The following is an 18,606-nucleotide window of genomic DNA, read 5'->3' on the forward strand; positions in this document are numbered from 1 at the left end:
TTGATCACAGTTTTCATGCGTCTTGTCATGCTGTCAGTCTTTCACATTGCTGTTGGATGACTTGGTGTCACTCCTGAGGTTTGCCTTTGTTGAAATTCAACGGAAACTGGACTGGAATGACCACAATACATCTAGAAATGATGATTAAATAAAATTTTGCAATGGTCGGTGTATCCGACAAAACCTCTATTATGCCCATTTGGGTTTAGCAGCGTCAAATAGCATTTACATGTATACATTTTTTGCATTTGGCAGACGCTTTTATCCAAGTGCGCCTTACAACCTATACTGTGGGTATCTTTACTCTAGATTAGAAGTGATGTGTCTTGGTAAGCACGGCCAAATGTCAGTCTTGTGTGATGTGATACCGATGGGATCAGATGTCGTACAGTATAATGGACACACCTATGGCAGGCGTGTAGGTCATTGTGCTGCCGTTTGCCATCATGCAGGTCATGTTTCACTTTCAGTCACTCGCCGAGTCTGAACCGCAGTTGGTAAATATCGAAACTCTGGTGCTTTTATGAAAGCTTTGTTCACCGCATTTGCCAAAGCTGGATTATAGTCAGGTTTATAACTGCTGTACGTCAACATTATCTCACAGCAGTTCGTAACTTTTATGTTGTATGAGTTTTATTTGTACGTATTGGTATGATCAGTGACGTCGGGTTTTGGGGTGGGGCTTTAGCTTTTCTTTTTTTGTAATAAAGGCGTTTTCGTAAAATGTACAGTATATTTGAAAATAGTAGAGATTAGACTGGGACGTTTACGACTAATCACGCTCGTGATCTTAGTTTAAATATGACAGTTTTGTACGTAAAATAACCTGCAGTTTTCACCAGCGAAATTGTGTGCGAGCAAAAATTCCTCATCCTGGAATTGGTCAAAAATGCATGGGTCAAGGTGTAACCCTGTAATATTGGTGCGAAGCTGCAGAGAGGATACGCCGTGCCAACGGTTAGCTTGACATCTGCCCTGAATATTCGGCGTCCATCACCCTGAATTCCTTCGAGACACGGGAGAGCAGAAATCCCTCCTCCTTCCCTTTGGGCTGACCTTGGAACAGTAGATTTACCGACCACGATCTCTCCCGTCCACACAGTTTTATGCCTTATATCTCCAGCCCGTATGTGTATCTTTCTCTGTGTTTGGACAGAATGTGCAGTCAAACCTTTCCTGACATCCGGTTCTCGGCTATGCAGACCTGGCCCATGGCCTGCTATTGTCTCTTCTGGTTGAGAAGCAAAGGTCAGGCGGGGCGTTACCTTCCTATTGTCCTGAAATAGAGCAGCACCACCTGGGAGGCTGACAGTAGAGAACGCTTTTCTGATGTTGTGTAATGAAGCCTGGGAACAAGATGTTTCGCTCGCTGAACTGCAAGCTGCCAAACATGGATGTGTGAGGAGACGTGTTGGCTTCTGTTTACAGCTCACACGCATGCTCGCAATTCGGAATTTTGGCCATGTTTTATAGAGACTTTTTAAAGCCTTTGTTTATAAAACCGTGTGATGCTAAAGCCCCACGGACTCTTGACCAATTGACTGCATCTGTGTCGTAATCCATCTTCGTACCTTCCTATTTTCAAAGCTTCTAATATGAACCAGCAACACGTCTGTCCTGTGGGAACATTCAGACGGAATGATGTCATCCCCGTGCAAGTTCAACAAAAAGGCATGTGTTCACTTAGGCAGTGCAGTGAATTGCGCAATAAGAAAGAAATGGTTCTTGTCTTCTGTTGAATAATGAAACGAATAAAGAGAGAAGCGCGTGTGTTATGGCAGGTGTGAGAGGAAGTATACGGCTATTCACGTGTGATTTACTACTGGCCAGAGTTTTCACCTTTCTCCCAGGACGCTTAGGAAAATCAAAGCAATGTGGAAATATTGTACTTGTATTTCTGTCCTGTTGAAGCAGGCATACAGAAATGCGATATATATTCCAAACGAAGAAATGCAACATGAATAGACAGATCTATTGCACAGTAATGGACCAATAAAATTACCGTCTTCATTTTATTCATAGCTTCAGTTCATTTACAGTTAATTTATTCATAGGTTCATTTTATGTTTATCGCTTCATTTACCTGTATTTCTGTAGTACAGTACAATGACTTTAAAGATCCAGTGTGTAGTTTTTTGGATGATCTATGGGCAGAAACGCAATATAATATACATAACTAGTGTTGTATAAAGTCCTTACATAATGAAGCGTTATGTTTTTGTCACCTCAGAACGAGCTATTTTTATCCACTTACATGGAATTCGTCATGTTGTTTAAACGGACAAACTGCTCTACAAATCGCGTTTCGTAAATGCGTGATCTCCTTCAGCAAAGACGTGAAAACGTGACGACATCTTGTGTCAGCCACCGTAGTGCTTGGAAAGGGAGGGTTGGAGTGAGCCATTGGTTGCAATTCACAAACTCACCACTAGATGCCTCTAGATGTCATACTTTGGACCTTTAACTGTATCTGTGTGTGTTTATGTTTAAAAATACTACATGTAAGTCGTGTTAGGAGGGGAGATTGAGGGAAGGGTGTTTTTTCAGCAGGGCAGCCAGAGTGCAATGTCTTCCTCTTGGCACGCTCTCTCTCTCCCTCGCCCCTGTGAGGTGGGGCACGTTTCCTCTCTCTCTCTCTCTCTCTCTCACACACACCAGATGTATACAGTACTGAAGTGTTTTTGCTCTACTCAAGTACATTTTCGAGTGTCTGTTGTATATCAGAGTGATTGTACTTTTTAATTTTAATATGATTAAGTATGTACTGTACTTTTCACTCCACTACATTTCATAAAAACATTTTCCATGATTACTATCTCATACTAATCTAGTTCTTTCTTCAACGGAAGTAAACCTTTTGAGAACAAACACTAAAAGTGATCGTACTGATGGTACTGCCGTTCAGTGACCGACATTCTTCAAAATATCTTCTTTTGTGTTCTGCAGAAGAAAGAAAGTCATATGGGTTGTATGAGTAAATGATGATAGAATTTTTTTTATTAAGAAAGTACTAGACTTTTAATGGTAATAAAGGTTAAAAACAACACGTATTTATGAAATGCAGTGGAGTAAAATGTGTATAATTAGACATGGGTGAATTTGATTGCATTACAACAATGTGACATTTATGTGAATGAATGAAAGCCCAAGCAAGACATTTCACAAGAAAATACGTTTTTAAAAATACAATACTTTTTGGTTGTGTTTAGTGGAGCGTGGGTGATTTAATGTGGTGCTCCTCCTGTGGTGGAATATTGAAAGTATGCAAAGAATATGGACACTGTGCCCAGAAATGGTGTAAATTATAGTATAGCAATGTTATTCTAAACACACCCAGCGTCTTTCTCAATGGGACCAAATATCTTATGGTGGATGGTCACTAGGTGGCAATAACAGGCTATTTAGTCCATTCCTGTGAAATACAGAACAGCAGACACACAGGTAATACTGCTGTCTGCCAGGAGAGGGCGCCAAAAACCGAGCTAAAAGCTTACATGTTACGGTGCGCGTTTTAGGATCTGGCTTGGTTTTGCTTAGTTTGCCTTAGTCACATTAGAAAATAATAAAAAAAATACATTTATATTGTATATTTTGATCCTCTGTTAAAAATGATGTGATCAACGAGTCATGGCAGCATATGTTTTAGTCATCAAAATACTTTTTTTTTTAATAAGTTACAGCAATTCATCGCTAGTCAATTTGGTTATACTTAAAAATGGAAGGCAACAACCTTGTTTTTACAGTGCAAGATTAATAAACTTTTATGAAAATTTTTATTTAAAAAAAAGGCTTTTATTTTCATGAAATGCAAATGCAGTAAAAATCTCAGCGTTTCATGTGTGAGATCTTCAGTTTTATGTTTAAATGCTGAATGTGAGTTTCGGCTTCTTCAGTCACAATACAGGAAGGATAAAGAGTGTGTAGGTGCTGAAGGAGTTCTCTGTCTTTACCACACTGTGTGCGTGCGTGCGTGCGTGTGTGTGTTTTACTGGGCATACTGGACTTGTGCTCAGTAAACTGCAGTAATTTAGTCATAATTAAGCACAGGCATGAGAGCACAGAGGACCTCTCAGTGTACCACACACGTCCGTCCTGAATCAAGCGTCTGTGTGCAGTTCAGTGTACTTTTCTCTGGATAAACAGGAATCCCTGTGCAAATACACAATCCAGGCAGAAATCCACAAACACACTCTGTGTTCAGTCAAATATACAGCCGCAGAAAAAATCGGAGACCATTTCAAAATTATTTTCATTTTTTTCTTATTTTACTAATTATAGTGCTTATGTGTTTAGGTAAAGTGATCGTTTTTGTTTGAACTAATAACAGTATGTATTGGATTTTTGCAGAAAGTGAAAGCCGGAAAAACAGGAGACAATAACAGAAAAGATGCTCTGTGTTTTTTCATACCTCAAATACTGCACAGAAAATGCTTTCATATTCACTTTTAAGCAGTACAACACTCATATTTCTACATGTTATTTGGAAAAGTTAAAAATGATTTTTTTATGTGATAACACAGCTTTCATGTCTTGTCATGCTGTCAGTCTGTTAGATGACTTTGTGTCACTCCTGAGGTTTGATTTTGTTGAAATTCAACAGACACTGGACTGGAATGACCACAATACATCTAGAAATGCTGATTACATGAACATTTGGATGGTCTCATTGGTGGTGTCATATTTTGGGGTAGCAAGCGACGTCCCGGTTTCTTAAGATGTATTTCGGCTTCTGTTGGTGTGATTTCCAATGATGAACTACAAACTCATCAAGTAAGTACAAGAGTCATGACGTGATTATTTCTAGCAGACTCCTAAAAGTTTCTAGAACTAGTTTCAAGCAGTTGAACTTCTACACATCTGTTCTCTTTTGACGCTAAATGAATCATCAAGAACGTATGGAAAAAAGTCAAATGGAAACCCGCTCCAAACATGAAGAAGAACTTCTTTGGAACCAAATTTTAACCCTGGATAAGAGTCGATCGCGTTACACTTCTTTTAACTTCTCAGATAGGGTGGATGCTTTGTTCCTGTTAAAGACGCCTGCAGAGGAAAATGTTATTGCTCAGAGCTATCAACTTCAGCTTCGTATCAACTTAGTCTCATATGTTTCTCCTAAAGTTGCTTGGGAGAAATAAAAACAAATGCAATTGTTGAAACACATGAAGAGTAGGAGGTGTAAAATGAATGTTGTAGAGGTAAAATATTCTGGATTTGGTGAGAAATGTTTGCGTTCATATTGAGATCTTGACTTTTGATTGTAGACGCAACAAATCTGAGCTCAGTTTGACACATTGTTGACATCTCTTCACAACAAAATCGCCAGTGTTAAGAAAGGTCAAATTAACACCCACAGTGTATCAACACTATCGAAGTGTGGATCATATATACACTGTGAGAGTTAATTTGACCTTTTTTAACACCGACGATTTTGCTGTGTTCTGTACTCTTACAGAGACATTTTCGCTCTCTCTCTCTCTCTCTCTTCCTCCCTCTCTCTCTCTCTCTCTCTCTCTCTCCCTGACAGGAAGGGGGCTGTGATTTGGTGGTAAGCTCTATGAGACGGCGCTTGTGTTGAGCGGGCCGACAGAAAGGGAGGGTAGGCGGCAGTTACAAATGCTCCTCTTAGCTCTCTGACAGCCTCTGGGAGCACTCGAAGCGAGAGAGGTTGAGACGGATGGAGCGAGGAAAAAATCCTCCAAACACACAAGAGGGACTTGTTCAGCTGCGTATCTGTATCATGTTGAACTGACCGGCGTCTTTTCCTTCTGGAATACTCTAGAAAACAACCGCTTTACATCAAGACTGTCCCACCAGGCAACTCTTGGGTGCTTCAAGATGCCAACATGATCAGCTTTGGTGAGTGTTGTGTCTAATTCCTTCCCAATGGAATAGGACACCTTAACCTGAATCCAAACTTAGAAACAGATGTGCAGACTCCAAGCTTTAGGACACTTAATCACACAAAGTTTACAATGTCAGGTTCACTGGCATAAACCGAACCCAGAAAATTGCATGGCATGCAAACATTGCCGTAGCCGCAAAACCGGAGCTCGTGCGCCGCTCGTGTCCTGAACTCCAGACGCTGTTTGTCATAATTAGATCAGATTGAGACAGGAGCATCTCTCAGCTACCATCCTGTCAGTGCATTAGTGGTGGATAACTGTGCTGATTCATACTGTGCATGTTGCATGTCTGTCTGAGGATAAGCTACATCATTTTTGATGTTTTGCTTGTAAAAATGAAAGCTTTAAAATGATCTAAAGTGCTGTTTGTGATCAGCTGCATGCAGGGTTTGGTTCTAGCTATTGCGTAAAATGTGTGATTACAAAAGCACTGGTTGCTCCGACAACAGGTTTTCATTAAAGGGAAAGTGTTTACACATTTATAAACAATGACTTGGTGAATGTGCGTAATATACAGAAAAATGTGAAGAGGACAGAATAGAAACACAAATTCTGGATACCAGCTGTTCAGTGATGTTGCAAGCTTGTATATCACAGACTAATAAACACAACATGAACATTTTATATTACATTGTATAAGAAAGTGTAAGTGGTGCATGCTAGTGCGACCCTATAGCATCCACCCACTTAGTTCCAAAAATCCACTTAGTAACACCCTAGCAACCAAATAGCAAGACGTTAACGACCATTTGGAACACTTTAGCAACAAGATAGAAACACCTTTATCATACTGTATCATCAAAGACATATCACTTTAGCAACTAAGCATAGCTCCCTAGCAACCAGAATTTGTTAATCCCTTGCAGAGAAATACATTTTTCTATATAATAGCTGTTAATGTGTATTAAATAATTTAAAATAAAACATTTATGTAGAATAATACATTGTTAATATATTTCAATAATATAATAAATTCAAGGATACACGCTTTTCATATATTGAAAAATATAAGCACTTGGTTCCAATATGTGGAAATGTATTATTTCATAGATTGCATTATATTTTCCAGAATATTCCCATTCATTTTTGTTTTGTAAGGGCAAACATTAGGTAGATTACTATTGTTGTTAGGGATGTAACGATTCACCGTGAGCCGGTTGAAAATCGATTATAAATAATATGTGGTGATTCAAGTGGGTTGAGACATTAAAAGAATCGTAGTACATGTTTTGAACAGCAGGGGCTGGTGTTTTTCTGCAAACTTGGTAAACGTGGATATGCAGGTATTTCTTAAAAAGTAAAAGTTAGGAAAAGCACAGACAAAGTCTTAGTTTGTTTATATTAAAGCCGACGTAACACACGCAGTTTCTGCCAATCTCATATTAATCTTGAGTACGTATAGAGTAGTATTGCATACTTTGTATCTTCGAAGAGTCTTTAGTTTGATCAGTACGATTATTTCCAAAAAAGACGACCAACTGCACGCGTGCGGGGTGGGGGCAGAACTACAGCACGTGCGCACCCATTGCCAACAAAACACGGACATATGACTCAGTTTCACTTACCGTGTGCGGTTCATGTCTGGCATCTTTTAGTGCTGGGACCGCTCCATCTATCAGTTTCAAACCATCTCCAAATCCAGCGTTCCACAGTTATATATAGACTTATTTGCATACATATAACATTCATCACCGAAATACAGTGAACCAACAAACACAGCTGAACTTCGTGAACGCAGTGCTCTCTCTCTCTTGCTCCATGCTCCTTCTCCCGCTCTCATTGGATGACACGTAGGCGTGCTTTTCCTGGAGAATTGTCCAATAAGGGACTAATGACAAGTTGACCATGTCAAGCATGAGAAGACAACACGTTTAACATTGTAAAGAAGTCAGAATGCATGAAACACTGTGGCACCCCAAAAGACTTTGGACAAATTTGGATTTTGTTTTAAAACTGCAAAAGTTTTGTTATCAGTTAGTTTTGTTATTTGACATAAAATATATTTTTATTTTACAAAGAAATGTGCAGCATTTGAGAAATAATAAAAGGGAAGTTGTTCATTTTGAATTTGCTTCAACTCATTCTGTAAAAAAATCTTGAATAAAATCTCTTTGTGAGATCATAATCATGAATCGCATCGTGAGCTGAGTGAATCGTTACATCCCTAATTATTGTTGTTTTTTGGCTGATTGATTACGATTTATTTTACCACATTTGAACTGCAAATGTCATGTTTAAATGATGGTTATTGTAAAGAGACAATAGTCAATTTGTGGCTATGGTTTTACTATGATTACTGTAGTAAAACCATGGTTAATTTTCATTAGTGAAAACCAACACATAATTAATAATCCTCTCGTGGTCAGTTTTTAATGCTTTTTAGTGCATCATTCACACACACAGGAAACAGAATGTGAGGTTGTAAGAACAAACAGTATGACTGCTCTGTGCCATTACATCAATAACAGAGACTACGCATTTCAATACCATACTGTTGCCTCTGAAATGACCACAAATTATGCTGACACGGCTGGAAAATCAATCACACAAAAATAGTTTGTGTACCAATAAAACAAAGAAACCTCTGTTAGTTTACTTCTGCCGTCAAGGAAACTTCAGTTAACCTCTTCACCTCATGTCTAGGAACTAAACCCAATTTAAGTCAAGGAAGGTCAGTTCCAGTCTCAAGCAAGTCAAATCTGTTTTAACATTACATTAACCTGAACCCTCGACTTGAATGCCGGCATGTGTTTACCAGGCCTCTTAAAGAGACAGTTCACCCAAAAACCACCCTCACCTCATTTAAAAGATGAAGAAATGTCTATGTGGTTTTGTGTCCATACAATCGAAGTCATCGATGGCCAACGATGTTTGGTTATCAACGTTCTTGAAAATATCTTCTTTTGTGTTCTGAAGAAGAATGACATGAGCAGAAGTAAATGATGAAATCAGTTTCAGATGAACTATCCCTTTAAATAGCTTAGCCAGAAAGCTTCTCTTATTGGTCAACCAACACTTGAGCCAGAGAGATGAGCTAAGCGCTTGCGACACATGTTGGCAGACACGATGCTTTAGCTAGTCTAAGTGCAGCGCGAATAATGTTTCATCATGAAGAACCTAACACATCTCAATAGTTTATATTAGCTGGTCCAGAAACCTTCGAACGTACACTTAGACTCCAACACAATCTCGTGGCTTTTATAGTTACTAGTTTATGAGGCGACGGATCCATATGAATATTGTACGAACTCATTTGTACCTCATGGACTGATTAGCTTTTGCGCCAGTGATGGTTAGGTTTCGAGGTGTGGTTAGGGGTGGGGCTTCATCATTGCTTTTTACACGTTTTTGCTCGATTCACATTGTACGAACTCATACAAAGTATAGCTGCCTCATAAAAGAGTTACGCATTTCTTTGAGATCAGTCTGGGTAGGCTCCGCATCCAAAACCCAAAAGTCTTATCGTCCGCTGAAAATAGGTTCTACCAGAAAGACTCCGACGGCAAGATGACGTAACAATGAACATTTATTAGACAACTGACTAATGAAAGGTAGCAAAATATGATATGATAAAAGCTCTTTGGCGTAGGCGCCGTCCTTAGCTCGCATCAGGAGGGTCGCAGATTCTTGCACTTCCTGCCTGAAGATAAAGGCGGGGGCGCAGCCGACCCCCCCGGATTAATGGACAGGGACCATCCTGGTGGTGGTGGGGAGGATTGGGGGTGAATGTCGGCGGCATCAACTGCGAACGCAAATATAGAGTAAGCAACGATCTTATAGTCCAAGTGTTAGATGGTGATTAGTTAGATCTATACTGTACGTAACAGGTGACGTCTTCCCGGCAGAACTTGCGCTAAAGCTTACTTTTCTATACGCTTTTTACAATTTCGTATCAAATCAGGCTAACAAAACAAACAATAAATGTATAAATACACAAAGCAGGAAAATGCAAAACACACAAATAATGGATAAAATAGGCCGTCTTTGATTTTAAATGAACTGTTCATATTCTTGTGATATGTCAACATGAACTTTCTTCTTGTTTTTAGTCTTTTGTAGCTCTTCGCAATGCATTATGGGACTTCTTCGTAAACCAAACATGCTGTTGTGAATTTGGCATAGCATGCCATTTGAAACCATCTGTGTTGCCTTCAGTTTACTTGGTTTTGGTACAGAGTCTCCACTATTCAATAGCCTACCGATGTTTGATGTATACCGCTAACCAGACTCTCTCCATGGACTAGTTGTCCTATCAGTAAGTGTTAAAACGCTTTCTGGACACTGGAGCCATTCATCAGTATTTGAGGTTTGGCCTTTCAGCATCAGTGCCAGAAAAAACACGCAGGGGTCTGTATAATGCTGTGCTTACGAGTGGGAGCTGGGCCAATAAAGTTTCATGATCTTTGCAGACTTCAACAGTGAGAAACTCCCCCTATAAAATCCCACGTGAACAATCGGAACAAGATTGAGTGCTACGTCCGTCCATATAAGAGATGAATGTAAAGGAGCTATGGATTACATGTCAAATAAATGCTTGGTAGATGTGATGAGACAGATTGAGAATGGGCATGACAGTCATGCGTCCCAGAACGAAACAAAAGTAGATTTCACCCAAAATCCACAGAACTGTCAAAACGTCAAATTTCATTTACTGTATATAGGGTCCAGGTCACACAAAAGAACCCTGAAGGTTTCTTTCCGACAATAACACAAATCACATTATGATGTTTAGTATATACTCGAGTAGGCCAGGCACTGCACAAACCCGTCTGTGGTACAGCATTGATCAATCTTGCCAGCAGCAGGTGACCATGACATCATTCTATTGAAACACTTTGTCCAGTAAGTCCTGTGTGTTTTAGACACCAGCCGTCACAGTATATTCCCACATGTCATAGTGGATATGAGCTCATCTCGCATGTCTTCATTAATGTATGTGCAGATGCTCATTTATAATGCATGATCGCGAGATCCCTTCATGTCTGTGAGACGAAAAACACGAAGCCATTAGGTTTCCTCGGTTTATAATAATGCTTGTACTTGTCTATCTATTCGCTCTTTACTTATGAATGTTGACCAAATTGCATTACAATTGGAAGCTTGACTATGAATGTAATGAAAATTGATTCAGTTCTGAAGTCATTTAATAGCGTTGTTTGTTGAACAGACATCAATTCGTCAATTCAAGACATTTGCAAATAATCAAGACCACTTAAGCTTGTACGATTGATGTCCAGATTCAAGAATGCATGTTGATGTTATCGACGCAGTCGACTAAACTGGTTCTTGAACGTGTCGCAACTGAACATGATGTCCAGGCCACGATGGCTTCACTTTGCATAGTTTTAGGTCCTTTTAAGTTCCTCAAAAATTCTCCTTTTCTGTAAATAATGGCACACTTTTTGTTTGGGATCCGCGTCTATTCCTGTCGTATATTTGTGCAGTTCCCTGACAAGTCATGGGGCATTGCTTTCCCTTTTCTCTCCCGCCGTGGAGCTCAGAAGAAAAGCGCTCTTATCTGCACCTGCCGCCGCTGTGATTTCTGAGAACACTTAGGGCACGGGAGAACGGCAGGACCTAACTGAATCTTCTAATTGCTTTCTTCTGCAGAGCGGCCCCCTCCATTAGCAGTGATGCATCCTGGGAGAGAACCTCCCTCTGTGGCCATCATGCCTCTGAGAAACACCCACCACCAACAACTGCATCACAGGAGGAGAACCAAGAGGATGGAGAGGGGGAAACCTGGCTTGCGCTCCAAGAAATTGGCCGTACTGTCCCGATCGCTCATCATCTGCAGCTCCAGCACCAACGAGGAGGCGTCCGGCCCGGAGGAGAGGAACCGAGAGGCATGGGATGAGGGGTACTACAGGGACCGGCCGGAGGGGTCGGTGGGAAACTCGGAAAAGTTCATAGCGAGGAGCGTCAGCGTGCAGACCCCCGCTCAAGCGCTTCAGAGGGGTCAAGAGGGCCCTAAAAGAGCAATGAGGAGGTCCTTCTCCATTAAGGTACGTGATGACATCACTGCTGCTGCAGGGGTTCTCCTGTTGACATCTTTTATTGTTTTTCTTATTCTGCCAAATTAAGCGAGGTGCTTAAAACAAAAACGTCACTTGGTGACAACAAAACTTATTATATTGCACAGTTTTCATTTTGAATGTGACAATGTTGAATTATTGAACCAAGTCCATTAGTCGTTCCTATTTTTGCATAGGACCGCAAATCGTTTTTTACTGCAGCATATTGACTGCAGCAAGTTCAAAGTTCACATTAAAATTGCTTCACAAATAAACTAAAGGTTAAGTTTAAAGTACTGTAGGAACATAAAAATAAAGAAATCATGTTTTTGTGAAAGAAGTGCATGCAAATAAGTCTATGTACTGTCTAGAAAACATCTGGGCATACAAGAGTTAAAGGGAGAGTTCACCCTCATGTCATTCCAGACCTGCATGAGTTTCTTTCTTGTGCAGAACACAAAAGAAGATATTTGAAAGAATGTTAATAACCAAACTACACCGAACCCCATTGACTTCCATTATACGAGCATGAAACCACTGAGACATTTCTCAAAATATCTTCTTTGTTCCACTGAAGAAAGAGCCATATACATATTTTAAACCACGTGAGGGTGAATAAAGGACAGAATTTTCATTTTTGCATGAAAAGTTGCCAGATAAAAGAATCCTATTGCAATAAGCGTTTAATATCAATTGTCATGCAACAAGGTGTGCTGTCTCTCACTGTGTAAGCCTGTGTGGTGCATAAACAGTTTTGGGATGACAGAGATGTATCTTCATGGATCATAATCACATGGCTGATGTGATGGGAGATTGTGTGGTCCTCCCAGCGCATTACATCAACACAAAAGAGGGCTTGTTATGACACAGAGACACGGAACCGACTCTCAAACAAGCCACACAGAACACTCGTCTGATGACATTTCGTCCCAAAGCACGACATTCTGAAAAAACGCCCGGTGACCTTTACACAACATTTCAAAAGTGTTGTCACAATGTTTATTTTGAAATAGCCCTGCTTGGACACGAATGAGATAAAGGCTTTCGTTTGACTTGAATGCCAAAGCGCTGCAACCAGATATTTGCAGCTTAGTCTGACCATGACCCACTCACAATATCAACCTGATACCCAATCTGATTTCACAAGGTGATGAATTTGTTTCAAATTGTATGATGTGAATCATACAAAAATGTAAGATTATTAGAAAAATCATAAACATAATTATGACAAAAATATTAATAATAATTCAATTATTTGTCAAGTATGGTGACCCATACCCGAAATGTGACCTCTGCATTTAACCCATCCAGAGAGTAGTGAACACACGCACAGCAAGTGGTGAACACACGTACACCCGGAGCAGTGGGCAGCTATCACTGCAGCGCCCGGGGAGCAAGTAGGGGTCAGGTGCCTTGCTCAAGGGCACCTCAGTTGTTACCCGCCGGCCCTGAGGATCCAACCGGCAACCTTCTGGTCACGAGTCTGACTCTCTAACCATTAGACCACGACTGCCACAAACACAAATAGCCCTAAACGTCACTGTGATGAGAGGTCACCCATTCATCCAACCACCAGAGGGTGCGCTCCCCGAGAATCATCCTTAGACAATTCATTACCCACTTCCTGTTTGCCAGTCTACCTGATGCACTAAAATGTAATCCATTGCAATTGTTGTTGGATTGCTTGCTTGTTTGTTTGTCTGTTTGTGTGTGTGTGTGTGTGTGTGTGTGTTTGCTTGTTTGTTTTTGTGATTGCTTGTTTGTTTGTTTATTTTTGTGATTGTTTGATTGTTTGCTTGTTTGTTTGTTTGTTTGCTTGCTTGTTTGTTTGCTTGCTTGCATGCTTGTGTGTGTGTGTGTGCGTGTGTGCGTGTGTGTGTGTGTGTGTGTGTGTTTGCTTGCTTGTTTGTGTGCTTGTGTGTTTGCATGCTTGTTTGCTTGCTTGCATACTTGTTTGTTTGTTTGCTTGCTTGTTTGCATCTTTGTTTAAATGCTTGCTTGTTTTTTTGCATGTGTGTTTGTGTATTTGCATACTTGTTTGTTTGTTTGCTTGTGTGCTGGTTTGTGTGTTTGCTTGCTTATTTGTTTGTTTGCATACTTGTTTGCATGCTTGTTTGTTTGTTTGTTTGTTTGCTTGTGTGCTTGTTTGCTTGACTCTTGTTTGTTTGTTTGTTTGTTTGTTTGTTTGTTTGTTTGTTTGGTTGGTTGGTTGGTTGGTTGCATTTAAAATCAGAAAATGAAAAAGAAAAGAAAAACATAAATTTTGCTTATTTACTCCAATTTTGTCCAAAAAGATATTTTGCTGTCTGATATGGTTATTACTCAGACTTAAACTATTGAGACATTTCTGTTAATTGAAATCAAATAAAATATCTGCCTTAATATTATTTGAAAGACATAAACTATAAATGAAAAGTAGAAATGTTGCCTCAGCATAAAACTGAAATGAATCAAACAGCAATATCATAAATAAATGGCAGATTTACCTTCAATGAAATGTATGACAGTATGCTGTGCCTACAACAGCTATAATCTGCATCTGTGGCTGCTCTTGTTATTTTATCCTCCCAGACTCTTGTAGATACTCAATTTGTCTTAATCAGCAGAACATTGAAGTTCTTTGTAGTGTGGTTCTTTATATAAGGTCACTAATGTGGTTCATGGTCTAATAAAACACAGTTATTATGAGCACATTGACTATCAAACCGTTAACTGTGCATTTTGATGTTTTCGGTTCTTAATGGGTCTTTTAAATGTGGGAATAGTGTTGCCCTTGTTTAACTCTTCTACTTTCTGAAGCAGGACAGCAGTTTCTGGAGAATGTGTGTTGCCACTCGGGAGGAGGGGCTACACGCGGGCGACAGCGACCTCCTGTCCAATGACAATGGCAGCACTGTTGGTGGAGATTTGCACAGGTAAAAATCACCCCGTTCTAATAAACGTCCCATTCACGTGTTCCCATGAAAACTGCATGCTCTACATGCTACAGTGTGAAAGTAAGTGCCTTGTTTTCTGTCTCCAGGGACACTTATATCTACTTTGGAGACAGACTCGCCCCATTTAACGGACAGACCGTAAGCGATCAACGCAAACAGGAGCCTGATGTGGAGAAAGGCACTGTGTGTAGAACCACCAGTGCTGATGTGAGACATGCAATGTTTTTCTCAACACTGATCCAATAACAGGTTTATGGAGATTTCAAAATGACCATTTCTATGATCAAAATCGTTTAAATTTGAGACTATTCTATTCACATACAGTACTAATGTTTTTGACTTTTAGAGACGCACCAATACACAGTTTCTCCTCCGATACTGATTATTCAGAGTGATATCTACCGATTCCGAAGATTAAATTGATATTTTGTAACTTTCGGATGCGGTTTAATAATTCATATAATGACTAATAATGTTGGACATCAAACTGGTGATGTTTCTTAACATTTTCTATATACAGAGCACAAATTCATTGCACTTCCTGTCCTCTTTTGATTGACAGGATATATCGGTCCTGATCATTGGCTGTTTTTAAACTATCGCCCAATATCCGATATAGTATGAAAAATTGCTTTTGTCGACTGATACCGATTATTGGGCAATATATCGCTACATCTCTACTTTTAATAGTTATTTTTAGATTTTGTTTTTCTTTTTTGTTGCGTGTCTGAACATGATCCCAGCTATAAGCCATGACACATGACGTCACTGACTTTTCTAGAGTTTTATGTCATCGGGCAAATTGTGATTGCAATGGTTTATTCAAACATGTAAAACTAGCGGTCAAGGACTATAGATTTTGGCCTACAATTATTGGAATCTTTTTGGAATCTCAATATTTCAGAAGCCAAATTGTGGCCAAATTCATAAATTGTTTACTTGGCTTTCTTCAGTATTTCAATGTTGTTTTCCAGTAAAAGAAATATTTAAACATCTTTAACATAAAATGCATTTATAGCTAAATTAAATTGTTAAATATACTAAATTATGTTAAAAAATATGACACTTATTATATTGAACTATTAAACGTATTCAAATTAAATAGAAAAAAAATACAAATCTATTTTCATCTCCCCATGAGTTATATTTCTTTAGCTCTATACTCTTACACTGCAAAAAATGACATTCTTACTAAGCATTTGTGTCTTGTTTTTAGTGAATATATCTACAACTTCTTAAATCAATATACAATTACTTGACAAGAAAAGTGACCTAAGATATTTGGCCTTGTTTTATGAAAAAGAATGTAAGAATTAAGTAAGTTTATGGTAAAAACAAGCAAAACAATCTGTCCATGGGGTGAGAAAAAGATAAACTTGAATTTAGTTTGAGTAAAGTACTTAATTCAGGTTTATTTTGCTCACCCCATGGACAGATTGTTTTGCTTGTTTTTACCATAAACTTACTTAATTCTTAATTATTTTTCATAAAACAAGACTAAATATCTTAGGTCATTTTTCTTGTCAAGTAAATGTATATTGATTTAAGAAGTTGTAGATATTTGTACTACAAAACAAGACAAAGACACTTAGTAAGAATGTCATTTTTTGCTGAGTACTGTACAGTATGTTAACAATAGACTCTGAAAGGATTTAAGTAAAAATATCGGAGACAATAATACAATAATGTTTTCCTCTGGGCATAGTTGATTGTAGATTAGCACAGATGTCTATTCCGAGCGTTCTTAAAATGTCAGACGGCCAAATAACTTCCCTCCTACATTCTCTGCTCTGCTTCTGATAGCGGGCGGACATGGCTACGAAAAACAGGCGCTGACAAAACATCTGTTGTTCTCATTAGATTGAAAACAAGATGAGCAGAAGTTGTGTGGTCCGGTTGAGAATGTTTCTAATCAGCCTTGATACACAAATACTCGCTGTCAAACACGCTGTAAAACTGAATGAGTTGACTTAACTTAAAAATACAAGTAAATCCATTGTCTTAAAGTATGCAAGTCAATAAAATTCAACTTTTTATGTTCTTCATTCTTACATGCGCTGCATTGCCACTACAACGCAGTCTTGTGTGTGGTTGGTTGTATTTATTTCTGCATTTCTCCATTTATTTTCTTATGCTATTATCTTTATTTGTATTTCAGGCACAATTTGTCCTGTAAATAAACATATTAGTGGACCTTCATCATGTCAGAATAAGATCAGAACATTTCTATTAAAACACATTTGAACTTCTAATGTAAATACATCATAGTTATATGTGGACTTTTTACTGGAAAACAAGACAGATGTGAATGTCTTTAGTCAGACCAAAACAGAATCCATTCAGTCAAGAAAGTCACTGCGCAGATTTAGTTGAAACTAATTTGATCCAGGATGGAAAAAGAAAGACGGAATCGTACAATATGTCACAGCTTACAGTATGATTCACTCACATTTTGAGGGAAATTATATTCGTGTTCGTCAGTTGTTCTGTTGTGTTTTTGCTGCAGGATTTCTTTCCATGCGAAAGCAGAACTCTGTTCACAAAGGTCAATGAATCTGACAAGCTTGGCTACAGGTTTGACGAAAGGGAAACATTAGGAAACAACAATAATGTAAAGGTGAGAGAAACATCAACGTTTTCCAACTTTTTCAAAGTCACCAGGAAAAAAACTTTACGGAATATATAATAAGTCTCGGTGTGAAGGTTGGACTATCCAATGGCCAGACTTCCAATGATCCAGTCATCTCCTGAAAGACAAAATTACGTCCCGGCCTAGTTTATTTTTCATTCACTCAGATAGATGTCACAAAAGAAACCACCATTGCAACTTCCGTTTTGTAATGACTTTAAATTTAGAGAGATTTACGTTGTACGTTTTTATGTTGTGTTTTGTAAACAAATGTATTCATATGCAGTACTATGCTTTGTTTATTTACTATACAAATAGAAGAACTGTTTCTTATTTGATTTTTTTGGGGAACATGTAGTTTTTCCCATTTCTTTTTTTTTACCGCGTATAGCAAGTTTCTATCAGTTGACATATTTCTGTCATCACACAATACGCCCACCAGCTAAATGTTATGTAAGTTTTCACATACTTACGATTTATTTGATCACCGGACAACAAAGACTGTGTGTTTGTTTGTGTAGATGCCAGTAATAAAGGTGTCGGAAGACAACAGCAAGAACTGTGAGGACCAGAGCGATGATCTGAACTGTCAAGAGACGTCCTGCAAGAGATCTCGCTCCAACTCCACCAGTAAGACAAACGTACATAGAGCACATGTAGTGCACAGACAGTGGGCGGGGCATCAGGCTCTCGCATAATAAGCCATTCTAGCATGAACCCAGTCACCCTAAAATCAAACAAACAAACAAAACATGGAAATGAAGATTTCATTGTGACTTCCCCTCAAATGCTCTTCATTGCATGCAAAAATGTCATTGTAATAAAACATAGTATTCTAATAAATTATATGATAAATTGTGGCTGCTTCAAAACTTAAAAATAGTAAAAAACTGTATTTTTCAAATAAGTTAACATTGTGTTTTTAAAATAAAAAAATTGCTGTTTTTAATACTACTCTTGGTTAAAATGCCAAAACCCACAGATAAAAGGTTCATCTTTCAGCAACAAAACATTATGTAAATAAATTATTTTTAAATAAATCTTTTTTGTTTATTATTTACAGTAAATGAATTAACTTTACAGTAAATATTTATAATTTAAATGTATATATTTTAAATCTTAAA

At 38.6% G+C, this 18,606-nt stretch overlaps 1 protein-coding gene across 4 annotated transcripts in view; it reads left to right on the forward strand.

Moving 5' to 3' along the window:
* The first annotated feature begins 5,554 nt into the window (after window positions 1–5,554).
* il16 (interleukin 16) overlaps window positions 5,555–18,606 on the forward strand; it is a 30,801-nt gene continuing 17,749 nt past the window's right edge. For 2 of the 4 annotated variants that reach the window (XM_057354117.1, XM_057354376.1), the window contains exons 1-6: window positions 5,557–5,856; window positions 11,514–11,908; window positions 14,717–14,832; window positions 14,940–15,060; window positions 17,360–17,470; window positions 18,004–18,112. In XM_057354117.1, coding sequence (XP_057210100.1) covers window positions 5,844–5,856; window positions 11,514–11,908; window positions 14,717–14,832; window positions 14,940–15,060; window positions 17,360–17,470; window positions 18,004–18,112 — 865 coding nt within the window. In that variant the 5' untranslated portion in view covers window positions 5,557–5,843. Of the gene's footprint in view, window positions 5,857–11,513; window positions 11,909–14,716; window positions 14,833–14,939; window positions 15,061–17,359; window positions 17,471–18,003; window positions 18,113–18,606 lie in introns of all 4 variants that reach the window. The other 2 variants (XM_057354293.1, XM_057354206.1) reach the window with 2 other exon arrangements.

The sequence above is a fragment of the Triplophysa rosa genome, linkage group LG1, assembly GCF_024868665.1.
Source record: "Triplophysa rosa linkage group LG1, Trosa_1v2, whole genome shotgun sequence".
Classification (NCBI taxonomy): Eukaryota; Metazoa; Chordata; class Actinopteri; order Cypriniformes; family Nemacheilidae; genus Triplophysa; species Triplophysa rosa.